The following is a 13,289-nucleotide window of genomic DNA, read 5'->3' as shown; positions in this document are numbered from 1 at the left end:
TGAAACTGCATTTAACTTCCCACCTTGAGATCTTCATTTTTTTTTTTGACCTGTATGTCAGTACACCTGGTTCATAGATCATTTCTTCTCACTGGCTAACACCCTAGAGGACAGAGAAGCAAATCCCTTTGGAGCCAGCTTTAGTATTTCTCTTTACATTGTCTGTCAAGTGGAGTCAAGAAGGGACATTTGTTACCATCTGCCTAAAAGCATGGTCTGGAACCTGTATGTGTATTTGTGCATGTCAGCAGTTTTCCAACATATGTGCCTAAATTAGTCACTGAATTCATTATTAGGCTTTCAAATGTGTGACCCGATTTTCAGTACTGACCACTCAGACATCTGGTGATTTCAGTGTAAGCTGTGATTATTCAGCATCTCTGAACAAAATCACCAAGTGCAGTTTCCATTTTAAATCAATGGAAAGACGGTTGTTAAATTTCATAGCTACTGAGTTGGACTGTAGCTATTTAATCTTTGGCAACCACGTTTGACATTCTCAGCCAGGCATGGTAATCACATAAGTGAATCTGATAGCCACATGAAAACTGCAGTGTCTTATAATCAAAAAAGTATCACAGAACTCAGATGGTTATTACTTTCTCTGTACCCCTTATTTCATCTGTCTTGTTACTTGAAAATCTTGAGCATCTTTTAGCAGTTAACATCCTTTAAAAATGAAACTGTCAGAGAAATTTCCTTTTCCTTCTCCACAAATGTGAGAGTTCCTACATCTACGTATTATTACTACATGTAAGATAAGAAATACTTGGATGGGCATGTTGTGACAGTGATATGGGGAGTTATCATTAAAGCTTATTATCAGGGAAGCACACTAGAAAGTAATGTTCAGTAAGAACTTTTGATTTTGGCTGCCTGACTTAGCACATTTTGGAAGACATGAAAATATGCAGTGGCTAAAATCTTATTTCAATTATGTAATACAGAAACTTTACATTTATGTAAAGAGCAAGTTCTTCACTTCTGCGCTTTACAGCTCACTTTTAGCTCCTGAGAGTTAATAGTGCTAGAACTGAAAGGCTATAACTGACTCACTAATTGGACTTCTTCCTGTTCTGACTTCCATCTGTGAAAGTTCCAGGCCTGGAGAAAGAGCATTCTAAAGTAAGACATGTCCACCTCCCAGTCCCTGTTATATAAAGTTACTGAGGAGTTTTTACAAGAGGTATTGGTTAGATCAGCTCCTTAGCTGTTCTAATATATGCCAGTCAGACAGCAGAGGATTAGAAAATTTTCTCTGCTGTGTCCTCTTCTATGCCTAAGCACAGCTTCTCTATGCTCAGACACAGTATACAGCCTATTATACTGCCTTTAACCTTGAAAAATTTTAATGCTATTTTAGGTCTGTTTAGAAAGGCTTCCTCTCTGCCTTGAAAAGTTGAACTCATGGGAACAAAGGTAGTTGGGTTTTCAGTTGGAAGGATACAAAAGCAGTTCCAATTTTTTTTTGATCCTCTGTAGCCCTTTTTTCTTTTTTGGTAACAAGACATAAAGATTTTGCTGGCATGAGTCTGGAATGATCTGCAGAGCTTGCTTTGTCAGTTGCTGTAATCCTCAGACACCTGGCCAATCATTCCAGATCTAAATTCTGTGGCAGTCTAATTTTTAACAAGCAGAAACATACCTTGTTCACAGGTACTTGCAATACTGTTACAATTCAAAAGCAACATCAATCTCACCAAAGAGAGAAACTGACTGGCAGTTTTCCTTGTTCAGAATTAGAGGAATAGCTGTGCAACAGGCAAACCTGAGGGCACAACTCATTTTTCAGCTATACTGCTGAAAGCTGCTGGTGACATTTTGGCACTTTTCCCCTGCTGTATACTGAAGACCCTTGCAGTACACGTTTCCTCTTCTACATTTAAAAGTACTCCATTTACCTTTTAAATTTATTTATTTATTTATTTATTTTTCTGAATTAAACTATTTCCTCTGCATTTAACTGAAGCTACAAGAACAGGCAGTGTTTCCTTAAATCCACTCCAAGCGTGAATGCTGTTACTGCCTCCCCCCACCTTACCCCATGCAATTACTACTGTTTTGGTTTTACAACAAGATGTCAGAGGAAAATATTAGGTGATAAAGGTAATTTCTACATTGTAGAATTGCAATAAACTATTTTCCTCCTCAGTGAGCCATGAAAACAAGTCTTGTGATTTTTCATTCATGAAGCACATCCTGGCTCAGTAAGATCTCTTGATGGTGATCTCTTTGCTATGTGCAAGCTGTATTTTGTCAGAGTTGAGGACAATTGCTAAAAAGTGCTTAATATGATGTGTAATTTTTATAAGATATTCTAGTTAAAGGTGCTACAAATTCATGAAATTATGAGAAAAAAACTCATTCTGTCCTATTTTGTAGGTGCATCTTTATTAATGAAAAGCAAAAGGTTAGTTTAAAAGTTGTGTGTTTGATAATTACAGCAGCATATTTAGTGTCAACACACTGCAGGCTGGGTTTTCACACAGTGCTGCACTAATATGTTACTAATGATTGTAGTTACTGGGTAAAAATACCAAAGGCTTATGAAGTGTTAGCTGTGTAACTAAAGGAAAGGTCTAGCACCAATTGTGTTTTAACCATCCAGTGAGCCTAACACCAATGGCAAAGCATACTCCTCTCCTAACAGTAAGAATGACAAAACTTAATATCACAAGATGGGGCTGTATGATGAATGTGAATCAAGATGATTCAAGAATGTAGGGGTGTTTAAAACAAACTTGTGTGTTGTGTCATTCAGGACTGTTTACAATATTTGTAAATCACTGGACTGTTTTCAGTATCTACAAACCTCACGTCTCTTGCAGCCTCCTTGCTGAACACATTTTGTTCCTTCTCCAAGACATGTCTGCTAAGGTAACTTGTACGTCTCAAGCTACCCTATTACCCCACGGCAGACATGTTCTAACATTTAAATGTACTTTTAAAGACTAGTGATTGCAAACATGCCACTTGGCCTCATACAGTAGAATCATCTCTTTTGTTTTCCAGCTGCAATACATTTCGTATCTATACATCCAAATATCCCATTGCGGTATGAAATAGGTATCAAGGAAACAGACACTGACTGCTTCATTCCAGTTTCCCCATGACATTTCTTATCACAAAATACCCTTTGCATCAATACTGTCTGAGATCAGGCCTGTCTAGCTGCTTTTTTGACAGATTTTCATGGTTCTGGAATGTCTGTTAATAATAATGATTGAGCTGTATGGCATTTCTCGGGAATTAATGATTGGCTAGAAGGCTCCAGTGGCTCACTGCTCAGCAAAGGACCATTCTCCCTAGCAGGTAATCTGTCCCTGGGAAATACTCAGCGTTTGCATCAACACTGTTGTTATTAACAAAAAAAGAGACGTAGAATTTGGAACATGATCAGTGCAATTGGTCTGTGTTCTGATTGTTCTATATTCTTCAGATTTATCTCCACCTCTATTCAGATTAACACATTATCTTTCTCTCTTGATTTTCTTTCTCAAAACCTCTTATTTGTATAAAAAGCCCGCAAGAATCGGTTCTAATAGTTTATACAGCTAAGCACAAAACTGAACATATATAATACACACACATATATAAAGAGTATGAGTCAGTGTATGTTCAAATAAATTCCCCTGAGATGTGGCTATACATTGCTACAGGATTTCCCCCAAACAGCCTATTTTCTAGCTTAAAATTGAACAAAGAGCACTGGCACTGATCCACAGGTGAAAGTCTTGGTAAAAACAAGTGAAAGAAAACAAAGAAAAGTATAATAGCATTAATGGACTTTGTATAAGGTTTGTGCCTAAAATTAAGTATTTCTCTTAACTGAGTGGGTATGAGCTAGAGCAAAGACCGTTCTACGAGTTCTAGTTGAAATATTCATTCATCTTCTCCATTGTTTTAGAGGCAAAATACATTAGTTATGGGATAAAACTGTAGAAAAGTAAGTAATTATTACTTACCCCAATGCAATGTCAAAAGAGAATTCTTGGAAGTGGAACACCGTGGTACTAAATTGTGAAATCTTCTGCATTTCTCAACTTCATAAAGACGACTAAAGTAAATTAAAAGTTTATTGACTGACTTCATCAAGAAAAGCTTTATAAAATCACATAATAACCCAACGCATGCCCCACTACTCTGTGAAACACACATTTCTCTCAACTAGCTCTGTTGTTTCCATTATTGTACTTAATGGTTTTATACTTTGATCATGTAGATACTTTTACATCTACATGTTATGAAGACATTAAAACACACTGCAGAAGGCCAAATAAAACAGGCTCATGCTCTAGTCGAGAACAACTCTACCTTATGATTACAATTCTAAGACATGATACAGTGAAAATAACTTTACTGCTAACATAATTAACAGGCACAGAGAGCATAACTAGAGTAATTTATGATTAATTAGGGCAACATGATTTATGGGTTCTGGGTTCTGTGGATCTACTGGTGACATAGAAAACATTGTTTTTCAGAGAGCTTTGACTAACCCTCCTTTTTTTCCCCTTAGTTCTGAGCTAGCACATGCCTCTTAGCACCAGATCCTGATCTCATGGAACTGAATCAAGCAGATGTTTAATTATACTCTAAATCCTTTGGTCTTCTTGCTGTTGGGGAATTCTTAAGGAAAACCCCAGGAACCCAAACAAGAAACTTGTACCACAGGCAGTCAGGATTAAAAGCCCACAAAATAAGTAATTTTATGTTATTTTTTCCACACATGTACAGCACTAATCATGCAAAATATTTAAGCAGCTTTTTAGCAGTGAGATCAACAGGGAAACTTGCATAATCTTAAGCGCCTGACAGGACTGGACCTTGAATGTCTCTAGATGCGATAATACGTATGGAACAGATTCATTTTTGTGCAGTATTTTCAGCACAAACTGCATCACAAAGTGTTAAATAATAAATAATAGCAGAGAGAAGTATACACAAGGGAGGAATGATATGATTTCAGAGGAGACTTGAAAGGGGATGTTGATGAGGTGGAGGTTTTAAGAATTAAATATTAAAACCCAAAAAGGCTGGTTTTGGCTGAGACTGATTGTTTTTCGCTGCTGAGAAATAAAGGGGCTTTCTAACCTGCCTCCTGGACAAGGATGCAAGGCTTACTGTCAAACTGTGTGGTGGAATAATCACTGTACTTAGAGTCTATTTTTAAGAGAAGGCAAAGGATCACAATTAGCTAACTACAGCCCTCTCCGATTCCAGACGTCTGCTTTGTCCTCTGCCTCACCTTTCTGGGTATTTACCACTCAACAGCTCCACGTGAAGTTGGCCAAAGTTCCTGGAGTGCCACAACGACACAACCCCCTCGTGTGCGGCAGGGGGACAGGGCTGGCACGCCAGGACAGCAGCCCCCCCTCCGCATGCAGAAGAGCCCCCAAGGCCGCAATGAGGCCACCGCAGCCGTGTCCCCTGAGAGGAAAAGGGAAGCTGCTTGAAGCACCAGCCCACACTGCTAAGTCACGCCATAACGGGCTTATTTCCTACATTTGGTGGCAGCATAGTATTCAGGATAATATTATCACTACTTGCGCAGGTTGCTGCCAACCCAAAAGGTGGAGATGAGAGAGTTAAACGACAGGGCTGGGGAGTGAATCACCAAAAAGTCTCTTCCAGAGTCAGTTCTCTGTTTGGGGGGGGAAGTTATTTTAATTCTGTGCCTCACAAACAACCCGCAGCCTCACCGCGTCCTCTGGAGCCAGCCTGACTGACATTAGAACAAGATTTTTAAACAAACGATGCGCCGGGGCAGCTCATGTTCAGCAGGCACGAAGGCAGCCCCGCTCTGAGGCGTGCGGAGCGAGTAAGGCGGCACCTGTGCGCGGCGCGGCGGGCCGGGGGCAGCGCCCATGGCTTAGCGGAGGCACAGCCCCATGGACGCCGCTCTGCCGGCACCTGCCTTCGCCTCGCAGGTGAGTGGGGCTCGGCGGGGAGAAGGAGCGCTCCGCCGGCTGCCCGCTCTCCTCGCTCCCCTCAGGCGCCCGCCTCGGCGGGCAGCCCGCGGACTGAGGAGACGGGGACACGGCCGCCCTGGCCCCCCTCAGGAGGCGCCCCGGGGCTTTTTGGCGGCGCACCTGTGGGGAGCGCCCGTCTGGGCGGGAAGTCCCTTATGTAAGGGCCGGGGCTGAGAGGGGCGAGCTGGGGCCGATGGCCGCGGGGAAGCCGCTCAGCGGCGCGCAGCTGGCGGGGGGCGGCTCCGCAGAGGGGTGCAAGGGAAGGGGGCGCCTCGGAGTACGGGCTGGGCTCGCCGGCTCTGCCTCGCCTGCCCAGGCGGCTCTCCCCGGGCTGGATGCCACCGGGCAGCCGCCTCATCCTCATCCTCCTCCTCCCGGGCGGGGCTGGGCGGCGGGCTGAGGGAGTTGTGCGGGAGCAGCGCTCCGGGCCCCGCAGGGGGGCAGCGGAAGGTGGCAGCCCCCGGCGGCACCAGGCGGCGCGGGGAAGGCTCCGAGCTCGCCCGCTCCCCTCCACGCCCCTCGCCCCCGCCGCACTCCGCCTCCCGCCGCCCGGCCCCCCCCCGGCTCGCCCCGCTCCACAAGTGCCGCCCGGGGCTGCGGGGCTGCGGCACCGCCCGGGGCCCGGCCCGGCCCGGCCCGGCCCGCCCGGGGCTGTCCGCGGTGCTGAAGGGCTGAGTGCGAGCGGCCGGCCGGCCCCTGACGGAGCCAGCCCCTGTATGTTCGTATTTATGTTCAGCTCCTGGCGCAGCGCAGCATCCAGCAGCTCGAGCGGCGGCGGCGGCGGCGGAGGAGGCAGCGCTGAGCCGGGGCTGGGAGGCAGAATGGAAGGTTTTCTTCGGCTGCTCTTCGGCTACTTGGTGGCGGACCTTCTCACGCTGGTGTGTCGGGCTCAGGAGAAAGCCGGCCAGCAGCTGGGGAGCTTCGTGGTGCTCTCAGGGGGGAACCACTCCAGCCTCGGGGAGCAGCTGGACCCCTCCGAGCCACCTCCCACCCCGGACTTCTGCAGGGGTTACTTTGACGTGATGGGGCAGTGGGACCCCCCCTTTAACTGCAGCTCGGGGGAGTTCATCTTCTGCTGCGGCACTTGTGGCTTCAGGTTTTGCTGCAAGTTCAAGAAGACGAGGCTGGATCAAAGCACCTGCACAAACTATGAGACGCCGCTCTGGATGAACACTGGGAAGCCTCCTTCCCGCATCGACGACCCTCTGCATGACCCCACCAGGGATAAAACCAACCTCATTGTCTACATCATCTGCGGGGTTGTGGCAGTCATGGTGCTGGTGGGGATCTTCACCAAACTAGGGCTGGAGAAGGCGCACAGACCCCAGCGGGAGCACATGTCCAGGTAAGGCTGAGTGCCAGGTAGCAGGGTCGTGTTGTGTCCCCTCCCCACCTCCCCCTCTAGCACACACACAAAAAGAAGAGAGGAGCCCGTGTGTTCCTGCTAAACAAACACCTCCAGCCAGGCAGGCTGCGTTCCCCTGCAAGGCGACCGACAGAGAGACCAACTTCGCAGAACAGAGCTCCTGTGGTTCGCCAAGCCCAGGTTATCAAAGTGCATGTATACTGAGGAAGACTAGAAATAACTGGGGAGTCTGCACAGACAGCAGTCCATTTTTATCTGCAGCGTCTGACCCTCTCCCCAGTAAGATCCATCAAGTGTTCCCAGATACACTGTGCATGAATAGGAAAACAAAATCCTGCAACCAGCAACACTGAATTACAGAAAGCCTGATGGGTTCCCTCTTCCAACTGTTTCAAAGCTTGGAAAATGTTTTTACTTCTCAACTGAAGCATGTAAACAAATGTCATCTCACCCTCCCTCTCCAGCTGCAAAATGGTTTTGGCAGGACCTTCCTTACTCCCCCAACCCTTGCAAGTGTGTGAGCTATTTGTAAAATATCTGAGCTGTAAAAATGAGCCAGGGTAGAAGGAAAGAGGGATAACAAAATGGAAAAGCTACTGTAGAATTTCTTAATATTTTCCAGTTACTGTTGAGAGGTAAAAAATGGAACATGAAAATCTTGCATCCATATACGTGTGTGTTATACTCTATATCCACAGTGTAATGGCTGAGTTACATCAAAGAGAACCTCCCCCACCTAGAGTTAGGCATGCTGTGTGCCGTCTACTCCAGATCCTGGCTGCCTAGTGGTGGAGAGGCAGGTGGGCAGCTCGGGACAGAGCCCAGTGGCTTTAACAACATATTTCAAACCAAGATTGTCACAGCAGTTCAAAACCGAGGCATAACACATTTGTCAAGTTTGCAGTCTGTCTGATTTTTTATGCTAATCCGAAGCACATGAAAGTAAAGCAGATGGGGGAAAGGCAATGAAAAAAGGCAAATAGCTCCATTAAAGAGTCTAAATCGATTCCAACATCTTTGGCAACTTCGGTGATGAAATGCAATTAAAACGATGCCTTCTACTGGACGTGCAGTGTGGCAGAAAGCTTCCTCTTGCCCTGGTAATGATTGGGTTCATAATCTTTAAAGCTTAGATGAAGAGTCCTCCTCTGAAATACAGCCCAAGAGACCAACTCAACACCTGGAGCCATATCTTTTTTACTGAAGTTTCCTGTATGGATTTTTGTTTAACAGCTTATCCTGAAATGAACAGGAAAAAGCCACCAAAAATACTCCTGCAAATGCATCACCAGTTCACTAGCAATTATTTGCTATTTTTAAACTGGCTGATATGGATACTACCGAGAACAAAGCACATCACAGAAATTTTAGTCAACTCAACACTGTGTGTCAGTGGTAATTCTGCAAAGACAGTTTTAGTTGAGAAAGGTATACTAATCCTTTAGACATTTTGAATATTCTGCACTACAAAATTGAGAAAAAGAATACATGGATCCCAATTTCTTTTTAAAATCTTACTCTTAAACTAAGGAGCTGAAGCTTGTTTGGAAAAAGCTCTCCTTTGCTTCAGTCTATTTCTGTAGTGTCTTCATGCAGGCAAAAAGACAGGGCTTGTAACAGTTACAAAAACCAGGACAAAGTGAAGGTGTAGCCTTCCCCTTCCTAGCTTAAATAGATCCCATTTTCTACTAACAGAAATATTTGCTAAAGAAGCTCTGTATATTGGCTATTTAAAGTACAGGTGTAAAGTATTCTGAAAGGATATTCTGTCTTAGTTTATGGAAAGAGAATTTTAGGGGATTGGAAAATCATTCTGAAATCCTTCAGTGATGTGTGCATAAAGATTAGGTTTCTGAAGTGGTTATTAGAAGGGTCATGTCTTACCCTGATTACTTAACACTGTCTGAGATCTTTCCTCACCATGAAAATGTTCAAGTCAGGATTATAGCAACTTGGAAAGTCATGATCACATGGAAAAACAGTCACCCACTCAGTACACATAATAGCTAGTCATGTTCTGAAAAAGCAGCGCTATTGCTTTTTTTTTTTTCCCAAAAAAAGTTCTCACACTCCTATTACAGCTGCATGGGGTGGGTTTACCATTAATTGTAAAAGGAATTAATTTGTAAATCTCTTGGGCAATCTAAAAATCTGTTCATTGAGTGAAGAATTGAAGTAACCCCTTTGTCCTCAGATGTGTTTAACTGAAATATTCCATCCTAGTTCATTTTACACTACTAATGTTCTGCAAACGAGGCTGCAGTGCTTTAGAAACAAATAATTTATCTGTTTAAGCAGTTAATGGTACCAGCAATTAAAGTAATATCTAGCCTGTATTCATATTCACCATTTTTTATAACACACATCAGTATAATATCAAACAAAAAACAAAACCAGAAAGAACACCCGTTATGGTTTTCGTGTACTGAACCTTATTAACAAGCAAAAGTGTAATGCACTGAGACTGTTAGGTAGGCCAAACCAGAAGGACTAAGTGTTACTCCATTTTGGCTGGCAGCAAGAAACACACGGAGGCTGATTTGTTATCTGTTTCCTTAGCTAAGATTGTCTCCTTTCCCTCCCCTAGCCAAAGGATACACAAAACACTGCAATCCTCTCCATCCTAGGAAAAGATTCACCTATGGAAGGGCTGGCATTGCTTATCAAAAAGGCAATGCATAATGTAAACTGATCTTTTTTATGAGGGCTGATTTTTTTAAAAGTGAACCAAATACACTAAATAATGTATTTCCATGTAAATAATGTATTTCCATTTTTTATTTACATTAAAATATATAAACAGCTACCTGGCACATGGGAATAAGAACGCTGACTTGTAAATAGGAAGCAAGAGTGTGCCACACATTAATTCCTTATATTATTTCATCTTATAGTCAGTAATCTGCTGCTGAAGTAAGACACGTGTGTGTTAGAGTGGTACAATATGCAAATAGAGGAAACTTCACAGACTCGGTGAGTGTAGTTTCTATAGTCTTTCATTACGTTTTGTTTACTGCTATACCAAAACAAACCAAGAATGCTCTATTCATTTCCCTGATTTTTCCTGAAATATTCAACAATGAAAAAGCATTGGGAAAATGTACTTATGCAGTGAAAACAATCCATAGTAAAAAAATCTCTACTGGGCAAGTCTATTTAGAAAAAAAGGTCAAAATTTATTCTTTTTTAAGGGAGTTTGTTGCCTCCTTTTGTTTTAAGCAAAAAGACTCCAAGTGTGGAACTACTGACATTTTCTTTCTTGTTAGATCAGTGCTTTTCAGTAAAACACCTTACTGTTGGTATGGAACTGTAAATATGGAAGATGAAAATGGAGAGGGAAGGACAGTATTAACTCTACATGGCATATTTCCCTTTAGACATCACATGATAATACATTGTGTATATCATTCTCCCTTTGTTACTTGACATTAAAAGGAGATAAAGGAGATTAATGTTCCCTTGGGTACAGTGTCCAAGAGTTAAGCAGTAAGAGTAGGGTCCAAGCAGCGTAACTCCTTTACTCTCCTGCCTTCTAAGAGGGCAAGGGAGTAAGATGTTACCAGACATGGCAAAGGGAACACGTGGCAGCATCGTGTCTGAAAGGAAACAGAGAAAGGATCTGCCTCCTGAAGCAAACCTAGAAGCTCCGCTAGGCATATGAGGGCAGCATGTGCTTGCTGCTTAAGACTACAGCAATGGGACTTTTAGGCTCCCTAGTTAAAGTGGAGAATGCTCTCTCAAAAATTTGTGGAAAAGGAAAATGCTTTACTTTTGTTCCATGGAGGAGATTCTTCTGTAAATAAAGCTACACCTTTGTCTTCTTCCCTAATCCTTGCGGAGAATGTACAAACAAACCAGGAACCGAAAGAACAATATTTACAATCATACTCATACTCTATAGATTTTTTTTTTTAAAGCAGTGCTTCTGACAGCCTGTTAGCAGCTTTTCGAATATTATGAACCATCTGAGCTCTTCTTTTATCCTTCACAATGTGCTGAGCTCACAAGTCAAGTCTTTTGTTGATCATTCAATAGGCATGTACCTGCGGCCAAAAATAGTCTGAGTTGCCAAAATACTGAATCCTATGTGTGAAATTATTTCCCTCACAGGTTTTGACCCAGTTCTGGAGGCAAAATATGACAACTGACCTTTCATGAAATAACCTGTGTTTCAGCTTCTTCAGGCTTATAACCATAAGGGAAATGCATGGCTCCACATGTTTTTATAACATCTGCAAGTTATATTATATATCCAAAGAGAAAAATCTTGTGGCAAGAGAAATCCTGAAGTTTTGTGATGCTTGGATAGTTCTGGGGCATGAACTCACACGTAGGTAACATTTCTTCACTTCTGTAATGCTACAGTCAATATCAATATACAGAACATACTGATATGGCTACTTGATTACAAGGTTATCTTGTAGTTTGCATTTCCTTAAAAAATCATCAAATACAGCAAAGGTGTGGATAAAGATCTTCCACATATATATCATTTTTCAGTGGGACCTACTTTGTGTGATGATATTCAGGTGAGACAAATGCATGGAGGTATTAAAACATTCTGGTGGCCTATGCAGAATTTTTTGAAGCACACATCTGTTCAAGCATATTGTCATGTTCTAGGGCACAAAACTCCCTTTATCAATTACATTATATGGACAAATCCCTAAAAGAACCAAATACAGGTACAGCATTTCCTTTGTGCTTCAGTAATACGAGCTACCACACTTTTTTAACTCTCCCTTACACCAGTGGAAAGTAAGGACAAGCTCTTTGTTATGTGACCTACTCTGCCCTGAGAAGATTGTACAACTTTGGCTAACACAGTACAAACATAGGTGCCATGCTGTTAAAAATACAACTTGATTATGAGAAGTTCCTTTTTCCTTAATACAGTTGGAGTTGGACAGTTCATTCCTTAAAACCGCTTCAAAAAAAGCCACCTTAAAATGGTAGGAAACTTAGTTGGCATTTTCACAGACAGGCAGCAGTTAATCTGCTATCACATGTGGTGTTATTTAAAGTCTACAGTGAACAATATTTACCATCAGATTAAGGGCAATGAGGAAAGCATTTCTGAAAACCCTCTCTCACAAAGTTGGGAAATATTAATCTATGTATTATGAGATCACACAGCTTTAACTCCCACATCCAAGTTAGGAACTTTCATTTGCCTTTCTTCCCTTCCCAGAAATTCGTCCAGCTGCCTCTAGAATAAGAATATTGATGTCAATAATTTCCTTTGTATAAAGAAATACTGCATAAATTGACTAGATATTGATGCTTTTGGTGCCCACGTATTCAAAACTATGTTTTGCAATACAATGCTTTCCTTTTGCACCATTTTCTACCTACCTTTGTGAGATCTCTCCTAGTGAATTTTTATTTTTCTGCTATGTAGGCCAGCTCTGCTATTTCTGCTGTATAAGCATTGCTTCAAATGGGAACATTGCTCTGATACCATTAATCATTTGGTTGCTATCTCCTGACCTTTTACAGCATCAACAGAGTACTCTGTAACATGTTGATCACAACTGTAACTAATATTTTAATAACACAATGCTAGCCATAAACACAAGGAAACATCAGTATCATTCAGATGTGTACCAAAGCAATGCTCCTGCAATCTGAGAGCAAGCTCCAGCTCAGAATGCCTCTCTGTAGTTTAAATGAAGCTACTATTTAATATTTAAAAGTACAGTACTTCTTGATCAAGAAATCAACATATCACAGAAGTGCAGTGGAGGAGCTAGATGGCACTTGTTGTGGCTTTCACAAGTGAATGTCGTTATTTTTATTTATTTATTAGTTTATAAGCTAGTCTTCCTTGATGCAGTATCTGGGACATTGTATATAATTTTTGCAGAAAATTAAACTAAACTGGGCATAGTGCCCAGAAGATGCAGCCATTCCCTTAAAAACTAGCTCAAGAGATCTAAAAATTAGAGGCA

General features: G+C 42.4%; 1 protein-coding gene and 1 long non-coding RNA gene across 3 annotated transcripts in view; one reads left to right on the top strand and one right to left on the bottom strand.

Moving 5' to 3' along the window:
* The window catches only part of LOC308178534, a 248,288-nt gene that overhangs the window by 4,775 nt on the left and 230,224 nt on the right, over positions 1 to 13,289 (bottom strand). Inside the window, exon 8 of the long non-coding RNA XR_013939798.1 lies at positions 3,966 to 4,057. This is a non-coding gene — a long non-coding RNA (uncharacterized lncRNA). The remainder of the gene's footprint in view (positions 1 to 3,965; positions 4,058 to 13,289) is intronic.
* Positions 5,511 to 13,289, top strand: part of SHISA9 (shisa family member 9) — a 180,357-nt gene continuing 172,578 nt past the window's right edge. Inside the window, exons 1-2 of one of the 2 annotated variants that reach the window (XM_080557325.1) lie at positions 5,511 to 5,930; positions 6,709 to 7,317. In XM_080557325.1, the coding sequence (XP_080413451.1) occupies positions 6,794 to 7,317 (524 nt within the window). In that variant the 5' untranslated portion in view covers positions 5,511 to 5,930; positions 6,709 to 6,793. The other variant, XM_080557324.1, reaches the window with a different exon arrangement.

The sequence above is a fragment of the Anser brachyrhynchus genome (genome assembly GCF_964034855.1).
Source record: "Anser brachyrhynchus genome assembly, chromosome: 15".
Taxonomy (NCBI): domain Eukaryota; kingdom Metazoa; phylum Chordata; class Aves; order Anseriformes; family Anatidae; genus Anser; species Anser brachyrhynchus.
Note: the sequence above shows the minus strand (reverse complement) of the source record. Positions and strands in the feature narration are given on the sequence as shown.